Raw genomic sequence first — 26131 nt, 5'->3', positions numbered from 1 at the left:
ACAGGAAAGCATGTCTGTTTGCCAAACAAGAAGTTCATATCATTTCCTGTTAAGTCTGACTTAATAGGAAGTTTAAAAAAATAAAACATATGATCTAGTGAAATTAAATATCATATGTTCCCTTTAAAATAAAAATCTCCACTTGCTCTTTGTAGTAATTTACAATAAAATGTTGATAATTTAGCAATAGTTGATCAAAGCACTGCTTGAGTGTCCCTGCATCGTCCTCCTTCAGCCTCATGTGGTCACTTTATAGCACTTCACCTCAGAACACTCAGGGGTTGTGGCTGCACACTCAAATCCAAACAAGATGTGGCTTCCTGGAATTGTTGATGTTTAGATGTGGTCTTTTTTAAACCTCCTTTTAATAGTTAATGCATTGGTTGTTTTTCTCACTTTTTCATGTGCTTTCACTGGCAACATGAGGCTTTTAGGTGATACTACAGTAAGTCACGTTGGTGGGAAACAGAAGTGTGTTATTATTTAGCCAGCTAGTAGCATTAGTAGTACAGAGGAGTAGCATTGCAGTATTTTGTAAGAAACAAATTTCACTTACTAAGTTTACTGTATTTACTTACGGTAATTATTAATAAATGCAAAGATGTACTGTGTCTCTATATGTGTCTCTGAAAAAACACATATTCAGAGGAGGTGGTAAATAAAAAAACAAAATGTAATGATTAAAATACTTAAGTACTTACTGCCTGAGCACTGCGTTTAATTCATTACTAGATTCAATTGGTTTTTCCCAAAATGTAAATAAACCCACTCACTGTTTTAGTCACACATTGGACCTTGTACTTACATATGGCATTGAAACTGATAATTTAATAGTATTTCCTCATAATTCTCTTCTGTCTGACCATTTTCTAATAACATTTGAATTTACAATAACGGACTATACAGCAGTTAGGAAAAAATTCCACTACAGCAGATGTTTATCTGAAAATGCTGTGAATATTTTTAAAGAAATTATCTCTTCATCTTTTTCACCACCATGTGTCAATACTATGGTGAGTAGCCATCTTACTCCTGTACAAATTGATTACTTAGTTGACGATTCTGCAGCCTCATTGCGTATGATACTAGATACAGTTGCCCCTCTGAAAAAAAAGGCAGTGAATCAGAGGAGCCGACCTCCATGGTACAATTCACAAATGCACAGCTTAAAGCAGGCGTCACGAAAATTAGAGAGGAAGTGGCGTTCCACTAATTTAGAAGAATCCCGGTTAGCCTGGAAAAACAGTTTAAAAATGTACAAAAAAGCTCTCCGTGATGCCAGAACAGCATATTATTCCGCACTAATAGAGGAAAACAAGAACAACCCCCGGTTTCTGTTCAGCACTGTAGCCAGGCTGACTAAGAGCCATAGTTCTGTTGAGCCTAGTATACCCTTAACTTTGAGCAGCAATGACTTTATGACTTTCTTTACTGATAAAATTGCAGCCATTAGGGAAAAGATTCACCAGATCCTCCCTACAAATATTACAGATAGATCTTCATGTACAACAGCTCTAGAATCCTCAATAAGGCCCCAATCCATCTTAGACTGTTTTTCACCCATAGATCTCACTGAGCTAAGTTCAACTATCGCCTCCTCAAAACTAACAACATGTCTTTTAGACCCTGTTCCAACCAAATTGCTTAAAGATGTTCTACCTTTAATAGACACTTTCATATTAGATTTGATTAACCTATCTTTAGAAACTGGCTATGTACCAAAGGCTTATAAAGTTGCTGTAATCAAACCATTACTTAAAAAACCCTGTCTTGATCCAGGTGATTTAGCCAACTATAGACCAATATCAAATCTCCCGTTTATCTCTAAAATCCTGGAAAAAGTAGTTGCAAAACAATTATGTGATCACCTTTACAGGAATAATTTGTATGAAGACTTTCAGTCAGGATATAGAGCTCATCACAGTACAGAAACAGCACTGGTAAAAGTCTCCAATGATCTTCTCCTCGCTTCAGATAACGGACTTGTGTCTGTACTCGTCTTACTAGACCTTAGTGCCGCATTTGACACCATTGACCACAACATTTTATTACAGAGACTAGAACATGGATTTGGGATTAAAGGAACCACATTACATTGGTTTAAATCTTATCTGTCAGACAGATTCCAACTTGTTCATGTTAATGATGACTCTTCTTTATGCACCAAAGTTAGCTATGGAGTTCCACAGGGCTCTGTGTTAGGACCAATACTTTTTAATCTGTACATGTCACCTTTAGGCAAAATTATTAGGAAACATTCCATAAACTTCCACTGCTATGCAGATGATACCCAGCTCTATTTATCTGTGAAACCAGAAGATACTAACCAATTAGTCAAACTTGAAGCATGTCTAAAAGACATAAAGACCTGGATGTCCTACAATTTCCTACTTCTAAATTCAGACAAAACTGAAATCATCCTCTTTGGGCCTAAAAACATGAGAAATATGCCGTATAACAATATAGTTACTTTAGATGACATAACTTTGGCCTCCAGTACTGCGGTGAGGAACCTTGGAGTTATTTTTGACCAGGATTTGGCATTTACGTCACATATAAGACAAATCTCTAGAACAGCCTTCTTCCACCTACGGAACATTGCTAAAATTAGAAGCATCCTGTCTCAAAGTGATGCCGAAAAACTGGTCCATGCATTTGTTACTTCTAGGTTGGACTACTGTAATTCCCTACTTCTGGGGTGTCCTAATAACTCCCTAAAAAGCCTTCAATTAATCCAAAATGCTGCAGCAAGAGTGCTGACTGGATTAGGAAAGAGAGATCATATTTCACCTTCACTAGCTTCTCTTCATTGGCTTCCCATAAAATCTAGAATAGAGTTCAAAACCCTCCTCCTTACATACAAAGCTCTTAATGGTCAAGCTCCATCATATTTAAAAGATCTCATAGTTCTGTATCGCCCGATTAGACCACTTCGATCCCAAAATACAGGCCTACTTGTGGTTCCCAGAGTTTGCAAAAGTAGAATGGGAGGCAGAGCCTTTAGCTATCAAGCTCCTCTCCTGTGGAACCAGCTTCCAATCCAAATTCGGGGAGCAGACACCCTCTCTACTTTTAAGACTAGGCTTAAAACCTTCCTTTTTGATAAAGCTTATAGTTAAACTGCTCACTCAACCTGAACTAGCTTTTCTCTATACATTTACTTGTCACCACTGTATACCATTAATTCTATATCCTACAACCTGTACGATGCTTTGTTGTTGCTTTTTTGTTGTTTTGTTGTTGCTTTTTTGTTGTTTTGTTGTTGCTTTTCTTGTTGTTTTGTTGTTGCTTTTTGTTGTTGCTTTTCGTTGCTCTTTTCTTTTCTTTCTCCACTTTCCACTCACCCCAACCGGTCAAGGCAGATGGCCACCCACCCTGAGCCTGGTTCTGCTGGAGGTTTCTCCCATTAAAGGGAGTTTTTCCTCTCCACTGTTGCCTAGGGCTTGCTCAAGGGGGATTTGTTGGGTTGCTTCTACATACTTGTGTAGTCTGGACTTTATTCTGTAAAGTGCCTTGAGATGACTTTGTTGTAAATTGGCGCTATATAAATAAAGTTGAATTGAATTGAATTAAGGTGCAAAAACAATATGTCAAAAACTGAAACTCAATATTGATTTATGGCCTTGTCCCTTGCGAAGTGAGATTTCTTTCGATTTCTTGAGTCTTTTTAATGATAATTGCCAACATCACCACTCTGCCTTTGATTATATTACCAAAAGATCGGGGCATAAAAAGCATATTCTCAACCTCAGGACCAGACCCTAAGCCACTATATCAGTCAAATTATGCAATTGTCATTTACTGTGACGAGGGACTACACTGCACTGCGGACATCTGGCATCTGAAGCTTGGTTTGGTTGCACATCATTTGTCTGTGGTCAGAACCATCGGAAACTAGTTAAACTAATAAGCTGATTAAATGACATATGGAATAAACTATGTAGAGGGAGGAAAGGAATGAGGTGTATGAAGTAAACTATAGGGCAAAATGTGTGTGTCACAGTAGCATGGAGGATATAAACATGTAATAGTACTTAAAAGGACATTAATAAAGAGAATGTAATGGGTAAGTTAGTAAAGTAAAACCTGATGATGAAATTGAAAATGATCTGAGATGAATAGTGTGGGGCTGGTTTGGATCAGCTGTATTGTATAAACTGTTCCACCAGATGTTTTGTTGTTGCTTTTTTCCCATTACACAACCTGTTGTTTCCCCTGGCTCAAACAAAAAATAAGCAGTATTTGTTTTAAACTTTAAACATTTCTCAATTTCAAAATGTGACATGTTTTACAGTATTTGTACTTTTTTCGATTTAAATACAGGTTTTAAATGACATTAAAGTCAGTGCATTTTATTTTATTTTACTCAACATCAGTATGGGTTGTATAATGTGTATATGTTGTGGATTTCTGATATGTTTTTCTATCACTAATTGTTCTTTTTGGTGTTATATCGATGTCTTTTTTAAGAACAGCTGACAATAAAGTATCGTGTCTCATCTTTCCACTGAACTTCTGGCAAATACCTCTTGTTTACAAAAACCTCCAGTTTGGAATGAGTGATCTCAGGCAACTACTAGAAGTCTTTCATAATTTTTCCGTTTGTTTGACCGTCTCTGCTGGCATATGTGTTTCTTGCTTTCCTCCACACCTTTGCTTTCTTCCTCTGTTCTCACTGTCTGCCTTTTTATAAGCTGAAATTACTTCCCCGTATATGTTGCTTTACTGTTCACACTTCCCATTCTTTCTGAGTAGACTTTACTATGAAATCTTATGATGCCATATGATGTCTATGGCTGTTTGTAATATTGCAAATACAGCTCTACATCACTCTTTTTTTTTTTTAGTCTGTTTGGACCTTTGCTCCTTACCCAGCTATTTCAATATTCCCAAACTGTCACTGATCTGACTGGGGAAATAATTTTGTTTCCAAACCATTTATGGACAATCAAAGAGTTTGTCCTTTTCAAGTTGCGCCAATATTTAGCATTCAGTATGTGTTACCCTTAAAAGGATGTCAAATGAAACAAGTGGAATTCCCAACAGGAAGTCTTGTCATATCCAATGTACTGTAGCTGATTATTTTAGTTTTTAGAGGGCGATGTGTCTGTGTGTGCCAGACTGAGAGTTGTCTCTCAGATCTCTTTGATATTTCAGAAGATGAGTCAGACACTTTTGGCAGCTACTGTCGCAGCTTAGTTTCACTGCTGAGGCAACTCTGGAGATTATAGTCACTGAGCCCAGACACACAGGCTAGAATCCCCTTGTGGCCAAACTGGAGGTCCTCATGCAAATGCAACCAGCTTTACTACCTTGTGTTCACACCCCTAAAATCGTCTCTCTCCTCTGATTCTCCATTCTTGATGTCTTATTTGTCTTGTTGTCTCCTGTATCTTTTTTTTTCATTCCTCCCTCCAGCTTTGCCCTTCTGTCCTTCTTGCTTCTAACTGCCTTTTAACTTCCTTTGCCATAACTTCCCCCCGATTCTGTCGCTCTTCATTTCTATTTTCCAATTCTTGCCTTGCGCTGTGTTCCTCTTTTCTTCCTTTCCTGTCCTTTCTCATTTCTCCCCCTTTTTGAGGTGTGTGTGGCACAGTCTAAATATAAATCCTCCTGAAAATAAGGATTGGTTTCAATTAAAATGTTTCTCACCGCCCTGTCTTCTCTTGGGCCAGACTATCTTCTACAAAATGTGTGCCTCCATCTTTGAATTAATTGTTATACATTTAATTGTGTATTTTTAAGCCAGCTTTTTGTTGCATTGACCAAAGCCTCTTGTTTTTAACATGACTTGACAGTAGATCATCGCTCTCTGATATCCGGGTCACCTCTGATTTCTCTGACTCTGTTCTCATCTATTATTGAATCTTTCCTCTTCACTGATACTCTTTGATGGGGATCGTGGTTATGTTCCCCCTGTTGGAATAGGTCAAATCTCTTCCCCACAGCAACGTTGGCAGGAAGATCCAGATTAATTCATTTATTGCACAGGGTAGGAGAATTTTGTGATTTCAATATATGATTTAATGCTTAATTCAGTGTCATTTTTTTCAGTACAATGTCTTTTCTTACATTTGTCACTTATCTTGACATATAGAACTGTGCAAAAGTCTTGGGTCACAATCAGCTTTGCTGTTCAGCAAAATTACCAAAACAGCAAAGTTGATGCAGTAATATTTACACAGTATTAAAAAAACACAATTTTGAGAACAAAATGGCTTCTATAGGCAAAAGTCAATGTTTAGTGTGACCTCCCCTCCTGAATTATTTTGGGGAGACCATCTTAAAGTTTTCCTAAGTAATCTTCTGGTATATTTTACCAGGCTTCCTTCAGCACTTTTCAGAGATATTAGATTCTTTATTGGTCATCATTGAGTCATCAACACATACATTCTCACACACACACACACATTCCAATAACATGTGTCCTCCACATTTTACCTGTCCCCTTAGGGCGAGCAGTGGGCCACGCCAAGTGGCGGTGAGTGTTTTACTCAAGGACACACCTGGAGTAGAAGTCTTCAGAATCAAATCCTGGCCAACTGAGCTACCGGGCTACTTTATACTGAGGTTTTATTTCTTTCCAGGTGGTCTTCCTCTGCCTCTGTGATATGCAAGTCCATAACTGTAGTTGGCTTTTTCTTTGTTTTGTTTAGTTTTCTTTATCCCCAAATATAATTACTGCAGTCTGCTTGGAAACATACTGAAAAAGAAAACTGTTCCCAATCAGATGCATTCCAGAAGGAATGGCATCATGAAATAAAACCTGTTTGTACTTTTCAAAATTCACGATCTCATCAGTTTGGACAATATCGCCAACAGCATTGGCAGAAACACAGGCCCAGACCATGACAGGCCCTCCACCATGTTTCACTAAAGGCTACAAGCACTTATTCTTCAATCTCCCTTCATATCACACATTGTCAACAATTAGAATTGAAAATGTCCAACTTCAGTTTATCAGGCCACGCTTGTTTTTCTTCACTCCAATCTTTGTGACCTTTTGCATAACTCAACATTTGCCTTTCCCTTTCCAAAAAGTGATTTCTTGGCTGCATTAAAGTCATTCTTGATCAAGCTTCTTTACATTGTGGGAGGATCAAATAAGCATCCACATGAAGCCAAGTCCTTGCTATACTTCTCTTGGTTTTTAAAAAAAGACATCCCAAGAAACTTTTCATTAGAGTTGAACAGTGAACAGTTTTCAACAGTGGATGCAAGTGAGTTTTTTAATACTGTGAACATATTTCCTATATTTTCTTGTTTTATGCTAATAAACAAACCGAAATAAATACATGTGGTTCCAATCAATAGGATGGCAAATCTAATACAAATCCAATGGTGGTGTAAGACTTTCCACAGTTCTGTAGGTTATTCACTGAAGGTGCAGTAACTAACTGCTGACAAATGGTGCTTTTATGCCCTTTGAAATGTGAAATCCTTACAGTTTTCATTTTAACACTAAAAAGGCAGGATAATTGCAGTAGCTGCAGTTTTACAGCTGGCTTGCCAGGACATCAGGAATATTCTGCGTGAGTGCCTTCAAGGAACCCCTTCTGATTATTTTCCTCAACCTTGAGAGAGGTTTATTGAAAAAAAGCATCTGCTTGCGTGGACATAGCCACCTGCCAAGACGTACTTCAGAAAGATGACCTGCACAGAGGAGGGCGTAAAGAATGGTACATAAGATGTCGCGATTTAAATCAAGGACAAAATAAAAGGAAGAATGAGGAATAAGCAAGAGACCTTTTCTTAAGGGAAGTAAAAGGAGGCGAACAGACCAAAAGTGAAGGAAAGAATATAAGGGGAAAAAATGATGCAGAGATTACAGAACAGACAGCTGAAGACTGTGCTATTTGAATATTGATTGGTGAGGGATATTTCAGGCCTGGGATTGCATTAGCACTTTGGCAGCAGATCCAAAAGGCATTGGCAGCCCACCAGAGTCTGAGCCAAAATCGGTGGCCATTTTGAAAACACAAACACCAGTTGTTTTACAACCATTGCCACTTGCATTGGTTTAAATCACTCTCTTCATCGATAGGAAACCACATTTTCTTAATTGTCAGCGGGTCATTGGCATCGGCATACAGAGGCAGGTTTGAGTCAAGTCTTAATTGCCGATGAGAATGATGGCCAACACTCCAATTGGAATATAATGAACAAAATGTTGCAGGTCTCTTGTGTTGCCATCACTTGGGAGCTGTCGCTCTCCACAGTGCATGGACCATGGATGCTGCAGGTTACCATGACACCCTGGTCGCTAGGCAACGTGAGCATCATAAACAGATTCCTCACTCTTGAAATGAATCACTTCTTTCTGTCTCTCTCTGTCACCCTCTTTTATATTCAGCATAGGGATACCAAAATGAAAAAAACTTTAATTCAAGTACCTCAATTACCCCATCCTCCCTAATCTACCATATGCATGCATTAAACACAAAATTGCCTTTTGAGTAGCATTCATATTTATTAAATTGTCTAAGTAGGATGAGAACAGGCGCGTGAGCACTCAAACAGAGCTCTTTTAAGTGCTGTGCTATGTAGTGGTGCGTAATTACAGAGGAGTCACTGATCTCTAGTGTCTGGAAGTGCGTTATTAAACCGACACGGGATGACATGCTGTGAGTCATTAGACACTGCTGTTAAAGCCCTAACCACAGAGTGGGCACACATGCGGACACACACACAGACATTGTGTTCCTCACACCCACGTTATTTTATTAAGCTGTACAATAAAGTGAAAACTCTCCCTTGTGCACTTTCCCATGGCTGCAGATCTACTTGTGCTCCAAGATCATGCTATGAGATAATGACTTACATTAACATTTGCAGTTGCATGTTGAAGAAAGCCCATTATTTAATCAGTCATTTCAGACAATAGTGTCTTTTCCCCTACTGACATGCTGGTGAATTTATGATCTCTTTTTTTTTTTTTTTACCATATCACATGGTAAATATATGGTGAGGTAATATATGCTCATAGCCTTCCAGGTTAAAATGGGCCTTCAATGTAACTCCGTGCATTTGATTAATATTGAACGTGGTCCTGGGAAATTAGAATATTGCCTACTTTAGTCACTGTCAAATTGCTTGGCCAAGAAAGGGATAATAATATTTATTATCAATTAATCTGCTTATTTTTGATTTAGTGAGTAATTGTTTGTCTGATAAACAAACACAAAGTTATTGGTCAGTGAGTCGTCACCATAATGATCTAACAGCCAAGATGTAATCTAAAAGGTTTGTGGAGGAGCGGTGAAACTATCTAGTTTGCCTTATAAACTTGAAATCTATAAACAAATAAATAACTTAAAAAATAAAACTAGATGCTCATTAATTAGCTGAAATCTTGCATTGGATTTGGGGGGATATTAGTATAGTAATGCGATCACATTTACTGTTTGTTTGCTTTGTGTGTGTACCTGCTAAAGCAGTTTGCTGTATTTCTTAAGGATGACAGCAGTATTGAACTCTTCTCTGTATGAATTATAGATCGACTATCGTACTGCACTTCCTGCGCCTTAAGTCAAAGCCTTCCTTCTCCAAGCCTAATTGCTAAAAGAGTTTCAAACATATTTAAAAATGACAGCTATAGCCCACAACATATATACAGTTAGCAGTGAGGGGGTGGTTCACAGAAGCTGAAACCAGATGGTTTGGCATAACCACCAAACTGTTGCGATGCATGATGGAAAATGTCACTATCTCATACCTACCTTTTTACTAGCCCTTACTGTTACAGAGCATTTTAAAGATACACAGATATTTTTTAGCAAATGGTCTTCACTTTATATTGCACTTCTCTGCCTATTGGCACTCAAAGCGCTTTACACTGCTTCTCATTCACCCATTTGCACTCACCTCACAATCACACACACACCCACACACCGATGGGGGAGCTGCTATGGCCTACAGCTGGCCTACATTCACCGGGAGCAACTAAGTTGGGGTTCAGTGTCTTGCTCAAAGACAATTCAAACCAACAACTGTGGGACTGGTGGATGGCCGCTCTACCTCCTGCTCCACAGTCGCCCCAAAAGTGTGATGCAATGTTTTGCAAACAGATTTATGTCCCTCTCCCCAAGAAGCATTAATATTCAACATATAGTGTAACAAATACAGTTTTTGTGTTTTGTGTGTCTGTCTGTCTGTGTTTGTGGTCACTAGTGACTCATTATTCACCCCTTCCTGGAGTGTGTGTGTGTGTGTGTGTGTGTGTGTGTGTGTGTGCGTGTGCCTTTGTGTCTACGGCTGCTTTTTGTCAGCCCAGCTGTCGTGATCTCTTTGTCCTCCACTGTTCCAGATTTGGCGTCTCAGTTTTCCTACAGTATCAGACTTACAGTATATGCACACAGACATAATGCGAACATTTAATGTGTCTCCCTCATCACTGCTGTGTCTGTCTTTTTGTCACATCCAGTCTGGTTCAGGCAGCGACAGCAGCAGCTGTACAAAGGAAAACATTTCAAGTTTTTGTGTGGTGCATAAATAATAGTTGACATTGTTTTGCTGGCTTTCTCTGACTTTTTTCCTTTTGGCAGCTTGATACATCAACAACATCTTGGTTTGATGAGCAGTGACACTGAAACAAATTGGAGTTTAAAATGATTACTGACAAAAAAATCCACTCTTCAAATTATTGTTGCCAAAACACTGTCTCGGTTTTATCATATCTAGTGGGAGCTAAAGGAAGCACCATCCAGCTAATTATTGTTCTCAGAGAGATGTAAAAAGCCAGACTGAGGTTGCGTAAATTGTCACATTTTGTTAAAAAGTAAAGTAACTCTTTAAGTGGGTATACGTAGGTGAGGTGTTTGTGCATATGCAAAAACCATGATGTCAGCATTGCAGCTGTGTATAGCTGTAATTGGAAGTTGTTTGCAGCCAGCTGGGACACAATCACAGTGTGTATGGCTGGAAGCTGGAAGAGTTTGCTGCAGGAGACATGAGCTGTCACCAGTCTGCAGAAGTGGATAGCAAAACTAGTCAAAGGCTCTAACAAGTCAAGACCAGAGTAGAAGGCGATGTTTAACATGTCAACACTGTGTGTGTGTTTATGAGTGGAAATGTATCTCTCTCTCTTTTTCCCCGTTCCTTTTTCCTCACCACTCTCCTCCTGGCTCCCCTGCGGGCTGAGCAGGATAGATCTGACTAAAGTGCTGCCAGTCACAACAGCAGATGCTCATGTTTCCTCTGCTCACCCGTGCCTCCCCACACATCAGTGAGATGGCAGGTGTGCGTGTGTGCGTGTGTGTGTGTGTGTGTGTGTGTGTGCGGGCAATCTGTCCTGGCAGGACTACATGCTCTAATCAGACTGCCAGGAATGTGTGTCAGAAAAGCAAGCGTGTACAGTATGTACACAGTACATGTTTGTGTGTCATTTACAAAAAGCTGCAGAGCAGTATTTTAAATCAGTAATGCAGTGTTCTTAGATCACACACATAAAGCATCCAGAGGGAGGGTTGTGTACTCTGCATTTATGTGCATCAATAAGTGAATACGTGAAAGTTTATTACATTAATCGATTTAATTTCTCATCTCAGCCCTATTGCACTTACACATGATTTAAATTAGACAACCCCTCCTCCATTATAGTTTTTTGAAAGCTGGCACTGATAACTCAATAGCTTGCCAGTCTCATCAGGATTTCTCTGAACTTTTTGTAAATGTTGTAACTTTGCAACATGAATTTCTGATGCACTTTGCAATATCTTTATCGTGTTTTAACCTGCAGACTCACATAGAAGTCATGGGCATTGGTTAAATAATTTGCTGCAATTGCAACATCGCAAATACCTGAAAGGCCTGGCTTACTCTCCAATATCATCCTGTAGCAAATAGTGATTACTATTTTTTTTTGTTAAAATTCAACTTCTTCCAGATAGAGTAAAACTCACTGACTTTGTGCCAGTAATATTCAATTCAACTCAACTTGATTCATACAGCACAATTTTACAATACATTAATCTCAAAGCACTTTACATATTAAACTCAACACTATACAGATTTATGGAGAAAATCCAACAACTCAATCATGAGCAAGTGCTTAGGCAACGGAGGAGAGAAAAAACTCCCTTTTAAAGGAAGAAACCTCTGACAGAACCAGGCTCACGGTGGGCGTCCATCTCCCTTGACCAGTTGGGGTAGAAGAAGAAAAGAAGAGCAACAAGAAGCACCAAACAAAACACTTGGGAGGTTAGTAGAGGCAGTAAAGGCACACTGGACACACTGAGACAAGGAAGACAGGAGACAGGATACAGCAGCTGGTATTCACACCCCTGCTTAGGTTCTGAGATCAGACATGGTTTGGCATGCTCAGGGTGCTAAGACAATACTTATACTGTGTATATACACACACACACACACACACACACACACACACACACACACACACACACACACAAAGATTTCGCTATGCAAACAAACAAGCATATGTCTATCACTTTGTGACTTAAGTACCTTGATTCTTTTAGCCCTTACAATAGATCTGAATACAACAGCCTATCAGTGGTAAATTGTCTGTAATGGCTTAATTTCTCAGGTTTGTTTTGGAAGTAAAAAAAGGTATTTTTCAATGGATGACTTTTATTTGTGTTCCACCACATGGTTGTGTGCAGTGCAAAATAGTTTATCTCTGCTTTAATGCAGGACATCAGGGAATTGCCCTGCACTGTGTTTAGCAGTAACTTTTGCTGGCATCTCTCCTGGAAGTTTCTGTAGTCTTCTTCATATTAACAACCTCTCGCTGATGACTGCAGGTCATATCTAATAACCCCGCGATCCTATATTTCCTCTGTTCTTTGTGAGCAGGTTTTACTTTGAGAAAGCAACGCCACGTAGTGTACTAAGCAAGCTCTCATTCACAGCTCTGGACTCAGTGACGAGTACATTGTAGGTCAAATGTCTTCAACTGAATTTTTGAAGTGTGAAGGGAAAAAAATGATGGTGCCAATTAGTAAATCTAGTCCAGGTAGCTGGCACCTGGGTAAAATTTTGGTAGATTTTGGTATCACTTCCGCTTGTGAAAACCCATAGCTCTACCAGTACCAGAGACCATACAGTGAAAGTGTAGAAGTGGCACAAAAGAAGAAAATGGGAAAAATAATGGAACAGCTCCTGAAATTTGACCTTTTCATACCTTTTTCTTTGTGTGTGTGTGTGTGTGTGTGTGTGTGTGTGTGTGTATGTGTGTGTGTGTGTGTTTGTGCATTTGCAGCTGCTGGCAATTACTTTTGACATCTGTATCTGTTCACTAAGAGACGTTAAAGACTGGGTCAGCAAGTCCCTCATAATGTTCTACCTGCAAAGAAATTAAACAACTGAGCAGAATAACACAATGATTATTTCAATCACTATGCATAATGTTGCCTTTAATGTGTTTGTAGAGTGACCACTTAGAGAAAGGCACACAGGCACATTAACAGAAAAGTTAAGTGGTCACACTCAGACACAAATGCATCAACTGTGCATATTTAGAAATAACTGAATTATCCTCTGTTTGAATGTAAAGAGCTTTTGTTTGCACACATAAACATCTTGGCCTCTTATCATATTTTATCCTTTTGAGGATTCTTTGAGCTGGAATAGGAGTGCTTCCAGAGTACATCAGCACTGATGGGTTTGTACCACAGAATCAGATATTGTTATTAGATTGAAACACACACCCCAGTGGTTCTTTGCACTAATATAGATCTGACTGGAAACCAACAGTATATTCCCATTAGGAGGATGCAGCTCAGTGGCCACTGGCAACTTGAAACAAAATCTGCTAAGATGTTGCATGTGTATTAACTGTCGACAACAAGGTTCGTCAAAAAACAAAAAAGTAGACACAATATTGTGTGGATGGATGGACATTAATGCAGCAATAGAAGGCAGGTGGCCAACTGAGAGAATGTATAGCAGATATTGTATGTAGCCTGAATATAATTTTCCCTCAAGTGACATTTTGTACTGTGTACTTTCTTCTTGGTACTTTCTTCTTGGTATGTTCAAAATGCAGTAACACTGCGCAGACACTAGCATAACTAGCATTTCACCTCTGCTCTTTTGCTGACCAAAGAGGTCCCACTGTCTCTGACAGCTGCTGCAAAGTTTTCTTACTGATGAAACACAACTGAGAGGTTGTCCGGGCAACTGTATTTCAGACCAGCATGCACTACGAGTGATACGAAGCCTGATCTGCTGGAAGGGGGGGCCTTCATTATCAAAATGTTGCGTCACTGCTTATTGATTATGCAGTGGACAAAAAGGAGCAGTGTAGGAGCAAAAGGCTTAGAACCATTATCTTTATTGCTGTGGAAATTTTATGGGCTATAACATGTTGGTGAAGTTTTTTAATTGTCAGACGATTATCTCTTGGATTATTTAGTCACATCAATTATTCATATTTTATCTCAGTATTAGGACAAATGTGTATTAGTTGATTGGTACACATTTAGATGAGAGATTCCAATATTCCATAGAAATGTAAAAGCGCATCAGGTGCCATGTTTAAGGACAGATTTTGCACACAAGCTCTACAAACCAGACATACTGCCCCTTCTCGAGACTGTGTCGCTTAAATTCACGGCAGAATATATTCAATAATTCATTGTCTCAACCCCCCTCTCTTCTCATTCTATAAATGAATGTACTACTTTGCCCCCATCAGATCTCCTGTCTTTCTCTGTGTGGTTTGATCACTTTGTGCCGGAAGCAGGAAGAGCTGTTTTTTAGTTCCCCGGGGAAATTAATAGTACAGTGTGTTTCTGGACCAGGTACAGATTAAAAGCTGGGCCCATTATAAACCCATTAACCTAGTCATTAGGACCAGATCTGGGGACAGATGGATTAGCTGTGTCTAAATTTAGCCCAACACGGTGTCACAGCTAGTGTTCATTCATACCTGCAGGTGCTCAGAGGAAATTAGGTACTTTCCCTTGAACACACTATTCCTGTGTCAGCTGCAGTAAATGTCATGACTTCACATGTGTCTCTGATGTTTATTTATCCATGTTTAAGCTGAGTTGCAAATGTAAAAACTGTCTAATGCTCTCGTGATGTTGACAGTGATGTAGCTTCAGATTTATATTATAAACAATGACTATAATAATGAGATTATTAAAAATGAGTTGACAAACTGTTTTTCTTTCTGTTTCTACTCTCTTTTTTCCCTCAGAGACTGGCAACAGAAGCAGAAAAACTTCAGGTGGACCATGTGTGGCATGTGCCGAAAGATGACAATGAGGTGAGTGAGCAGCCGGAGCCCAGCCTGATGTGTTCATTAGAACTGGCTGCATCACATGCAGATAAAGTGATGCCGCAAACTGCATAAAAAAAAAAGGAAGGGGGGTTATTCATTATCTAATATCATTGTAATCATTGGATTATTATAATCGCAGTCTTGCTGTAATAACTTTAAATTGGATTTCATTATTTTTTACATATTACTGTAGGCAGAAAAAAACAGGCATAATGACCGCATGCATACACACACACACACACACACACACACACACACACACACACACACACACACACACACATATACACACACGCCACTCCCTTACCGGTACTGTTCATTAATCACTGTATTAAAGTACATTTGAAGAGATTGTACTGCAAATACTATGAACACACAAGGATTTTACTCACTTAATTACTTTACCACCGTCTCCAGTTGCAGTCCTATTGAGAATAACACTACACCTTGATTATGTTTTTTAGCTCCAGCCTTTTCATAATAAATTGTAAATGTCCTAACCTTGCTTTGCAATGACAAAAGCTTCATACTCTTGGCAGCCATTTAACGAATGATAACTCATAACTGTGTGTATATTCTGCTGTGGAAGAACTTCAAAGAAATTTTACTTTGCTTTTTGAATTATTATTTTCAAAATGGATTTGCGAAACATGGATGGTGGATGGAAACAATGGATGGTTTTTCAGGAACTTGCATGCTGTGTAGTGCTCATAAAACAATAAAGGAAATACCCTCTTTAGGGATAGATTAATTTATCAGCTTTAATACTCACATATGCTATTCCTTTGGCCTGGAACTCTTGGCCAGCAAATCTAATGCTTTTTGAGTTTTGTGTTATTATTGTTGTTAATGTGATGGGAATTCATGTATACTGCACCTGAAGCCTTTAAACATGTCTCTAACATCGTAAAAAAGTGTGTTATGTCCGTAGGGAGTGTTTCACACCAGTGTCGCCATCATTTCAAACTGACCGATTCACATGAGAGTTACTTACAGTGTATTTATAGCCTTCACAATGGCACTTTAACACTTGGTGATAAAACCACTAACAGTGTGAGTAGAGCAGTGTTAGTGTGCCGCAATTTGGCAAAGGAGTTTGAATATTTTTGACAAAGTAGGTTTTTTTTTGTTTTTTTTTATCAAAGCAGCATCCAAATCAAGTAGCTCTGCATTTTAAAATAGATATGGGTGATAAATAAGTTGTTTTTAATAGGTGAAATCCCAGTATTTGACAGTTACTTTTCAAAATCTGGCTTAAGACTGTGGATACCTTCACTACACACAGAACATGCACAAGTAATTTTTCTACAAACAGATGGGTGTAGTTATTGCTGTACCATATATTCCAGTTATATCTAACAAATAGCACAGGATTTTGACATCCTCTGTGCATTATTATATTTTTTATCCTGTGAAACTAAAAACAAGAACTGTCTCAAGAGGCCATTGAAAATGACAGATCATACAACCCCAGCTCCAAAGACGTTGGGCTGATATGTAAAACATAAATAGCAGTAAAATGCAATGATTTGCAAATCTCATCAACCCATATGTTATTCACAATAGAACATAAACAACATTTGATGACAGAAACACATCTCACAAAAGTTTGAAGAGGGGCAACAAAAGACTGGAAAAGTAATTGCCGCATATCAGAAACAAATGGAGGAACATTTGACAACTGATTAGGTTAATTTGCAACAGGTCAGTAACATTACTGGGTATAAAAGGAGCATTTGGGCAGAGGGTCACCAATCTGCGATGAACTGATAGGATGAGATTTGGAAATCATTGTCTTCTGTTTTTTTATTTTCATTTTACACATCTTGCCAACTTTTTTGGAATTGGGGTTGTAAATCATGTTGATATGTTTGATAAAGTTTTCATTATCTAGCCAATATATCTGCGATTTCCAAATTGGCATTAGCATCAATCTATGAAGTGCTCATGTTGCGAGCATTAGAAGCACCACACCCAGACCAGCCAGTGTGAATGATGTGTGTATGTTTATGAGCACATGTCTGTTCTCTGTCACGTTTGATAATTGGGCTGGTACTGCTGGGGACCTCTCCCTGGTGACTTAAACCCTCAAAAGCTGCAACAGAATAAGTTTGTAATGACTGAAATCCTATTTATAATAAAGCTGCACCTTGCTGCTGAACAGACACTTACAGTATTCGATTGTTCCACCTGTCATATGTAGGTTGCAGGTACCTGTATCTATTTAAAGTTCTTCTTGTCCGTTTTCAAGTTGTTTTCTTATTTTATCTTATTTTATACATGTGTGGGTTTAGATGTGACATTGCCGAAAATAAGCATTGCAATCCTTTAAATGTAATATTAGCTTGGTTTTCTTTTGGATTTTGTTTGAGGGGAGGAAAAGGGTCACGTTTTTTTTGACTCTATTGATAGAGATGCAGCTCCTGCAAATGCAAAGGACGCACACCATAAATGGTGGGAGCTGTTGAAATTTTTGGTGAGTGGATGGCATAGTGGTTGAGTCATGAGGTTGTTACAAATGTGGACATGAGCTGCAGTTACACCTGACAGAGATCGGAAACACATTGAGAGGAAAAAAAAGCATTTTTCTTAAATATGAGCTATAGATACAGATACCACAGACACTGATTTGGGATGACACATAAATAATAGCATAAATCATGTTTTTATTTCTCAGCCCTTCTCCTTACTTCATCCTTGTTTTCTATCTGTCACATATTAAGTGTTCTCCCACACTGTAGCCTGTCCTAAAGCGTGTGATGGTGCAAGCTCTGTGTCATCGTCACGTCTTAAGGTGCACATCGTCTACAGTAACATGACCTGTTTTATCTTCGACTCTGTCAACATTGAGCTTACGCACGTAATTCAACAATGATTAAAACAGCGAGACATGCACACTTCACACAGGTTGTGTTACTTTTTACGTGCCAATTGCAAAGTGTCGAAGCTGGAGTAACAGTAGCATCGGCGGGAGGAGTTGCTGCTGTGTTGGCTTGCAGCACCAGAGGTGGTACCATAGGCAGGTGGTAGGAGTCAGTGAACCAGCTCTGGAGCTCCAGGGCATCATTGTGTCAGCAACTAGGCTAGCTTGTTAGCGCCCTGTTAGCCTGTGTACTGACAGGACACCCAGCAGTGTGAGAGCAAAGTAACACCACTTACTTCATTGATTCTCAGTGTCAAACACAGACCACTGCACAGCTAGGACACACAGCAAGATTCATATTAAATCCATGGTTGCAGTAGCTTTGAAAAACTTCAAAAATCATGATTGTACAGTACATATTTTTTAAGCCTGATTGTCCATCTGTTCACACTTTTACTGGTTAGTGCCAGATGATAAACTGTGTGACCTTAATGAACTATAGCAAACTTCCTTCGCATTTCAGAGTCTCCAAAACATGCCATCACCTTCTGCCACCTACACACAAAGTAATAACTTTGCACATCACATTGGATTTTAGATTTTTTAGCATATTCTCCACAGTTAAACCAAATACACTCTTGGATCTTTCTGCTAGTATGCAGTGTCCATCCAAATTTTGATATTGGATATAATTAACATTTCTCCATATGCACTAGTTGGACTTTCCAATTTTAGTCTTCGGTCATCATTTATTTCCTATGTAAATACTTGAAATTGTAGTAGAATTTGATCCCTGATCAGTGTTGACACATTTCTGCACCCATTTGAGGATTTATACATTCAGTAGTGGCTTTAAAGGGCCAAATAACCAACAATTGCTGCACCCATACACGTAGTGACATCACTGTTTGGTGGTTATGGTGCAACAAAGCATACCACCTCATCTAATGCTCACGGAGGCATTTGTTTAAAACAATAACACGCTTCTCAATTTTAACCAGAGAGGGCAGCAAAACACTGTTCTTTAGTCTGGCATTAAGATGCTCTTCATGGGTATTTTCTCTTTTTTTTGTGAGTAATTGTATCCTGTTTCTTATCCTGTTTCTCTGACACTCTCTTTGCAGGAAGGCCAAGTTGTTTACTACAATGCCAAAGAAGACGTAAGTACAACTTAATTCCACCATTCTGATATTCTGTGTTATCGTTACTATGACAACCCTATTGCCTTATAGATTTTACTGATAGCCCAGAAGAATCTTCTTCCTATATATTTTAGTTTTAGCTCCCTGGAGTAACAAGTTACTGACGCTGAGAATATGTGCGTGTGGTGCAGAGATGAGAATTATTGCTCTGACATCCCTGCTATGAGTAGTGGTCTTTTTTATGCATTAGGTTTTGGGCCCCTTACTCAAAAACACATGCGTGAGAAATTGAATTCATCCCCTGGCCCCAGACATCATCTGTCTGCTCTGATAAACAGAGATCAGCATCTAATTCCTCCTTACTGTCCCAGTGGGAAAAAGCCAGACACCCACAGCACAATAATGTCACTCTGTATTTGACTGACAGGCCCTCTCTCTTTTTTCTCCTTCTCCATGGGTGCCTGGGTTTATGTTTCACATCCTAAAATTTAGATTCAGTTTCTCAGTCTTTATGTCTCTAGTGACATTTCAGTGAGTAGTCAAAATGGACACACATGCGCAGATCCCTCTAAAGCAAAGAAACTATTCAGTGGTTTCAACACCCAAAACTTTTTTTTTTTTCTCTTTGTCCAGGTTAATCAGACACAGAAGAAGAACCGATATGTTCCAGATGATTTCCAAATAGACCCTGATTTCAAAAGACCTGTATCCTACAACACTACGGCTGTCCATATACCTACGGATATATACGAAGGCTGTAAGTCACACCACACATATGCATGCATTATAGCAGAGTGCATGAGCTCATTCATATACATTATGAATAGTAAGACATCGCAACCCTGTCCCTGTCTCACTGTATCCCTGTTACATGTCCAGTAGCTACAGTACATCCCAATAATGTGGAATGCAGCCTTCGGCACTGTCTGCAGTGTAGGCAGTTCCACACCAAGGCTATGCCAGTCTAGGCTATTTATAGTCAAGATACCAGCTAGCTAACATACTTCAGCCCCGTTTTTACCCTGGTCACCAGCTGCTCCTTTCCCTCCCATTCATGGCTAATGTGTCTGACCTTATGGGACAGTTGTACAGAATGTCAAAGTCTCTGCCAGTGATAAGTCTTTTCGTACGGACCTTGTAGTTGTATGGCTGTGCTCTCAATTAGTTTTGTGTGCTTACTAAAACTATTTTTTTATTTAGAATTTTTACCAAGCTGTGTGTCTCTAAGAATGGCAATTTTGGACATTTGGTCTGTCAGTCAATCGCTGGTCTAGACGGAAATATCTCAACAGCTGTTAGATGAATTTCCATCTCTCCAGCAACACTATGAGATCAACATTTGTGCTTTTATTTTGGTGCCTGAGCAACAATGGACTGGGGAGCCAAACATTGTGTACATATGTTCCCAACAGGATGAATTGGAAACCTGCTTCAGGTTATCTTGCTATTCAGTGATCGTTATTGCTTGTTATCAGCACCATAGGAAAAGGGCAGTAAGAGCTCCAGATGCCAGCAGGCTCAGTACGTCATTATCATGAGAAATTAAGGTCTGCAGTGTCATTCAGTTAAGGCACAAAAAAATGGAGGAGACAAATAATTAGGTTCATTGGCAACAGGTCAGTAACTGACTGTGTATAAAAAGAGCATTTCAGGGAGGCAGAGCATATCGAATGTAAAGATGGGTGTAGGACCTAATCTGCGACAAATCACATCTAAAAATTGTGGAACAACATAAAAGCGTAAAGTTCCCACCATCTACAATATATAATATCATCAAAAGAAAAGTTTCAGAGAATCAGGAGGAATCTCTTTGTGCAAGGAACAAGGCTGCAGACTAAAGAGGTTAGAGACCATCCAGATTGTTATCAGCCAACAGTTAAGGCTGGATCTCTGATAGTATGGGGGTACATTAGTGCCTGTGGTGTTGGCAGCTTACAAAAATACATAGAGGTTTTAGAGAGACATATGCTCCTATCCAGACGTCTATTTCAGGGAGGCCTTGCATATTTCAGCAAGACAATGCTAAACTACATGGTGCATCCCTCAGCAAAGCATGGCTTTGCAAGAGAAGAGTCCGGATGCTGAAATTGCCTGCCTGCAGTACAGACCTTTCACCAATAAAAATCATTTGGCGCATCATAACAACAAAGGCCCAGGACTGTTGAGCAGCTAGAATCCTGCATCAGACAAGAATGGGACAACATTCCTCTCCTAAACTCCAGCAACTGGTCTCCTCACTTCCCAGACGTTTACAGACAGATGTTAAAAGAACAGGGGATGCTCCAATATTCAATATTTTCCATGAAATGGTAAAATACCTGTTCTGATATCCTGTTTATGTTTTATTGGGGAAAAAATTTGGGTTGATGAGATTTGCAAATCATTGCATTGTTTTTATTTCCATTTTACACATCTTCCCAACTTATTTGAATTGGGGTTGCATTGAGATGCTGTCATTTTCCCACACATCTTCCTGATAATAAGAATGTAAACAGGTAATAGGTGACCTGCCATGGCAACTATGACATAACTCGCCAATCAGTGGCTGGAACTGTAATAACTTTGATGTTGCCTCAACCTTTCATACTGACAAACATTGAGGATGAACGCATTTTTAAATGTACTTTCTATTAAAACTTTTCTCTATTCGTACTTTCCTCCACCTCCATTACTGTGCCTGCTGCCACTATGAGGTACAGTGTAATTACGCTTCTTTCACAATGAGCTGATGTTCAGTTAATCACATACAGAGGTACAACATCACAGGGATAATTGTCTTTCCCTCCCTCCTGGAGCCTGTCCCAGCATATAGTATATTGGACATAAAGCAGGAAAGCACAATGGATAGGCCACCAGTCAAATGAGATTTGGTTTTCAGTAATTGCATTGAATAATAAAGAGTACTGTATGGGTGACTTCAAGAGCAACATAATTGGACTTATTTCCTTTATGATCCAACAGTGTTAATTGAAAAAAAATGGTAATTACTGTAAAATTATGATTACATTTACATGAGTATCTTGGTTTTTTCCTGTGACTTTGAACCCACAATTACACTAATGTAAATTGAATATGTTGTTGCTTATTCTTTGTGGAGTAATATACCGATTGTTTTGTTCACAATATACTATATGTACAGTATAATTTTGCTCTTAACAAGTCTTGTTTTCGTAGACGACCTAAAGATGGATGGATATATACATCAACAGGAGGACACACACACACACACACACACACACACACACACACACACACACACACACACACAAAACCTCTGGGTTATTAGCCTCACTCTAGGACACTGATGAGTACAATGTAAGGACAGTGTGACACATGCAAAGACAGAGATACAGACATGTCTCAATGCATACTTATATGCAGAAATATTTAGTGCAGGTCATGTCCTTCCTTGCAGATGCAGGCTTAGTTTGGTGGAAAGGGTTAAGAGGACACGTACAGGCTTCAGAAAATGAAGGCAGCATGATGGGAAGCTTGTAATAGGACAGAAGAATTTATATTCCATTGGAGCTGACATAAGAAATGTATAATTAGAAAATGGATTGCTGAAAAAGTTTAATGTCACAGTAATGTCTCTTTAAAAAAAATCCACATATTACTCATTCACTTAAGTGTACACAGGCATCAAAACAGTTAAATGATCTCCTATACACTAAAGTAAGAGCTAATGGCTTCACTGGCATTGAGCGAGAGTTTAATGTCAATTTTAGTGACGATTGTCACAGTGCGTCTGCTAAATGCAGTGGACTCAGTTACATGACTTATGTGCCCTTATGCTGCGAGTCCCTCCATATAAGTTGGACTAATAATGTGCAGCGTGACAGGCCTCTGAGGCCTCTGACTGTGCCGACATATTTGTCATTGCCAAATAGCCAAATGCAGTCAGTTATTTTTACAAGCAGCAGTTATAATGGTAAAAGGATTGGGGGGTGGGGGGTGTGTGGGGGTGGGGGGGTTGTTTTAGTATGATTCATCATTCTGGCTTTTGCTCTCTTTCTGTAACTATATATGGCTTCTGTCTTTTCACATAATGCCGAGCCCTGCATCTCAACTGGATGTTTTAAAAAATTAGATGTAAATGTGGAGTGTTCAGTAATTAATGTCAAGCGTTCACGTCTACATGGATTTATCACATTGAAAACTTTTGCTTCTTTAAAATCACTTTTGGGTCCTTGTTTTTGGCAGATTTTAAATTCATTTCATTGCCAGGAACCATGGAACACCACACTAAGTGAGGTGATGAATATGAAGACACAGCAGCTCAGCCTGCACTGCTTCTGGTTGCTGGTAGACATACAGTATGTTTGAGCTGTGGCGGTGTAGAGTGTTTATGCTTGGCTGAGTGCATGCTGACTTTGGGTTTACTGTTGATACACCCATCAGGCATAAGATTATAACTCATTTATTTTAAATAGGGTGGCCCAAACATTAGAGCCACCTCTTCTTATAATGCACGCTACTATGACTCCACTGTCCCACATAGAATTATCACCTTTCTGACAGATTGAGCCTAAAAACTAAGAAATTATAACCTTGTAAAAGTAGAATTCATGACAGAGCCACTTTATTGGACTGCATTAAATTGTGCAGGGGGTCATAATGTGTGTATGTTTAACTGTACTGTAGGTTTAATATCCCAGTGATCTTATCCAGCTCTTAGGCAGGTGGTGATGGGTGGGGTTTGGGTGGAACAGTAGTTAGGAGACTGGGCAAGAGTTTGTCCAATGGCTTTTCCTGTCTTTTTCTCTTTCTCTCCATGTCCAAGGACAAGCTGCCACATTGATGCCACTTTGGCTGGCCAGCACTGTCAGCGTTGCCATGGCAACATGTATACGCGTGTGTGTGCGTGCGTGTGGGAGGAGACACACCCACACACTAGCGTTTTATCTTGTTGCATGGAGGAATGGCTAGTAACTTGATTAGGGGACGTTGTCTAGACAAGGCTGGCGTCCTTCTGGCTTTTACTGATGCTGAAGGAGAGACGTGTCATCCACCCCTTTTTCTTTAATTGCGTTACACTTTCTCCACAACCCCTACACCTTTCTCCTTTCTTTTCCATTCTTCCCGCTTAGTTTTAATTTTTATTTTACTTCTCTGTTTTTCTTTACTATTTTTGTGATGTTTGCCCTGTTTTTTTAAAAAATGTACCTTCCCTCCCTTCCTTTCCGTCCTTTCCTTCACAGCCCTACATCTTCAACCGAGTCTCTATAACTCTATCCTGCCCCCCAACCCATCACTCCGCTTTGTTAAACTTATTAATAGCGAGATGTGTGAAGACAAATGTACAACAGAATGTGCTACTGTCTTTCTCCCCCACATTAGTCCTGCTGATTGGAATCTATTCTCCCCACTGATCCAGTGTGGGTGGTCAGACTGGGATTTATTATTGTATGCGTGTGTGTATGTGCGCGCACTAGAGATGAATCAGATTTTATCTCTGTGTGTCAATGTGTTTGAGAGTGAGAGAGAAAAAAAACTCTGGCTGTGAGAGTCTGTGTATATGTGTGTGTTTATGTGTGTGAATGTGTTTGTCAGTTTGCATGCACCTACTATACTGTATAATCCTATGGCTGTGTATGAGTTACTTTACACTCATTAAGCACACTGGCGTGGATGCGATGAGAGGAGATCAGTGGAGAGCGTCACGGCCTTGGCAGAGGGATACGAGGCTCATCTGACGCCTGTTTGCATCAACGCTGTGTGGCACCTGTCAGCTCGAGACATGCACACACTGTGACATGCCGAGATACTTTGACACTGTGTGCGAGTGTGTTGTAGTCTTGGTCCCTATGGCGAAGCTCCCAGTGTACAAATTGATTTTTTCTTTCTTTCTTTTTGTACTCTTGTGCCACTTGATACATGTCCTATTCCATTTACAATGGCTGCCAAACTCTGAGATATCTTCATCTCCATTTTCTCTTCCTTCATTCCTTGTTTTTCACTTCTCAATGTCATTACACCTGCAAACTGTGCCTTCATGACCACTTGAATGCTTTGCCAAGATGTTAAACCTTTTTGTGGTATAATCTTATTTCACCTTTTCTATCTAAAATGAAAAACATTTCTGCGCTCTCATATACTTTTTTTATCAAAAATGTTAACTATTAGAAGGGACCTTGTATTTATTGTGAGGCTTAAAAATCCTTCACTGTCACTCAGCCAAAGTCAGACTAAAAAACAGCCCTGGACTTTGTTTCGGATACACAACAATGTGGTAGCCTAGTGTTACAGGCACCATCTAGCGTTGATAGCATCAGAATTGATAGCTCTGAGGCCAACTCTACAGACTATGGGCGAATGGAGAACGGTTCACTGGCTGTCTGGACTTGCGCCTTTCTGGATTTTTCCAGGACAGACAGTCAGTCCGCCTCTGGTCAGCAGCGTGTGATATGCTGGCATTCAGAAAATTCGGACAGTAACTCTGTGTAAATGTGATTAAATTGCTGTTTTTCTGGAGAGCTGACAAGAGTTGATGCAGGGAAAATGGAGCGGTGGTGTGTGTTCTTGGGCCTTCACAGTAAATATTAGGTCATAACACGAGCCTCATATGCCACTCACGTTGGCCTAAAATACCATAAATACCATTTGTATTGTACAATCACTTCTATTCCTATTTGAGGGGCCCTGGTCGGGATGCAGAAGGCCATGGGTTTGAATCCCACCCCACCAGGTATGGCCCCCCTGAAGGGACATTCAGGCCATTTGACTTCTATTCCTATTTGACTGTTGAGACAAATGAATTATTTTAGCTACATTATATGTTGACATCAGTTCTCTGTCACACTGATCCTTTTGAGAAGTGTTGGCAGCTAAAGTTCATGTTCACGTCACAGTCAGAGGTGAGTAGTAAGCCTCATTGAG

The 26131-nt window shown here is 39.5% G+C and overlaps 1 protein-coding gene across 3 annotated transcripts in view; it reads left to right on the top strand.

The window, feature by feature from the left end:
• The window catches only part of cacna2d1a (calcium channel, voltage-dependent, alpha 2/delta subunit 1a), an 82879-nt gene that overhangs the window by 20488 nt on the left and 36260 nt on the right, over nucleotides 1-26131 (top strand). For all 3 annotated transcript variants that reach the window (XM_067490120.1, XM_067490119.1, XM_067490121.1), the window contains exons 4-6: nucleotides 15164-15232; nucleotides 19235-19270; nucleotides 19886-20009. In XM_067490120.1, the coding sequence (XP_067346221.1) occupies nucleotides 15164-15232; nucleotides 19235-19270; nucleotides 19886-20009 (229 nt within the window). The remainder of the gene's footprint in view (nucleotides 1-15163; nucleotides 15233-19234; nucleotides 19271-19885; nucleotides 20010-26131) is intronic.

Source organism: Channa argus, chromosome 21, assembly GCF_033026475.1.
Source record: "Channa argus isolate prfri chromosome 21, Channa argus male v1.0, whole genome shotgun sequence".
Lineage (NCBI taxonomy): Eukaryota > Metazoa > Chordata > Actinopteri > Anabantiformes > Channidae > Channa > Channa argus.
The sequence above is the reverse complement of the archived record's forward strand: the minus strand, read 5'-3'. Positions and strand labels throughout refer to the sequence as shown.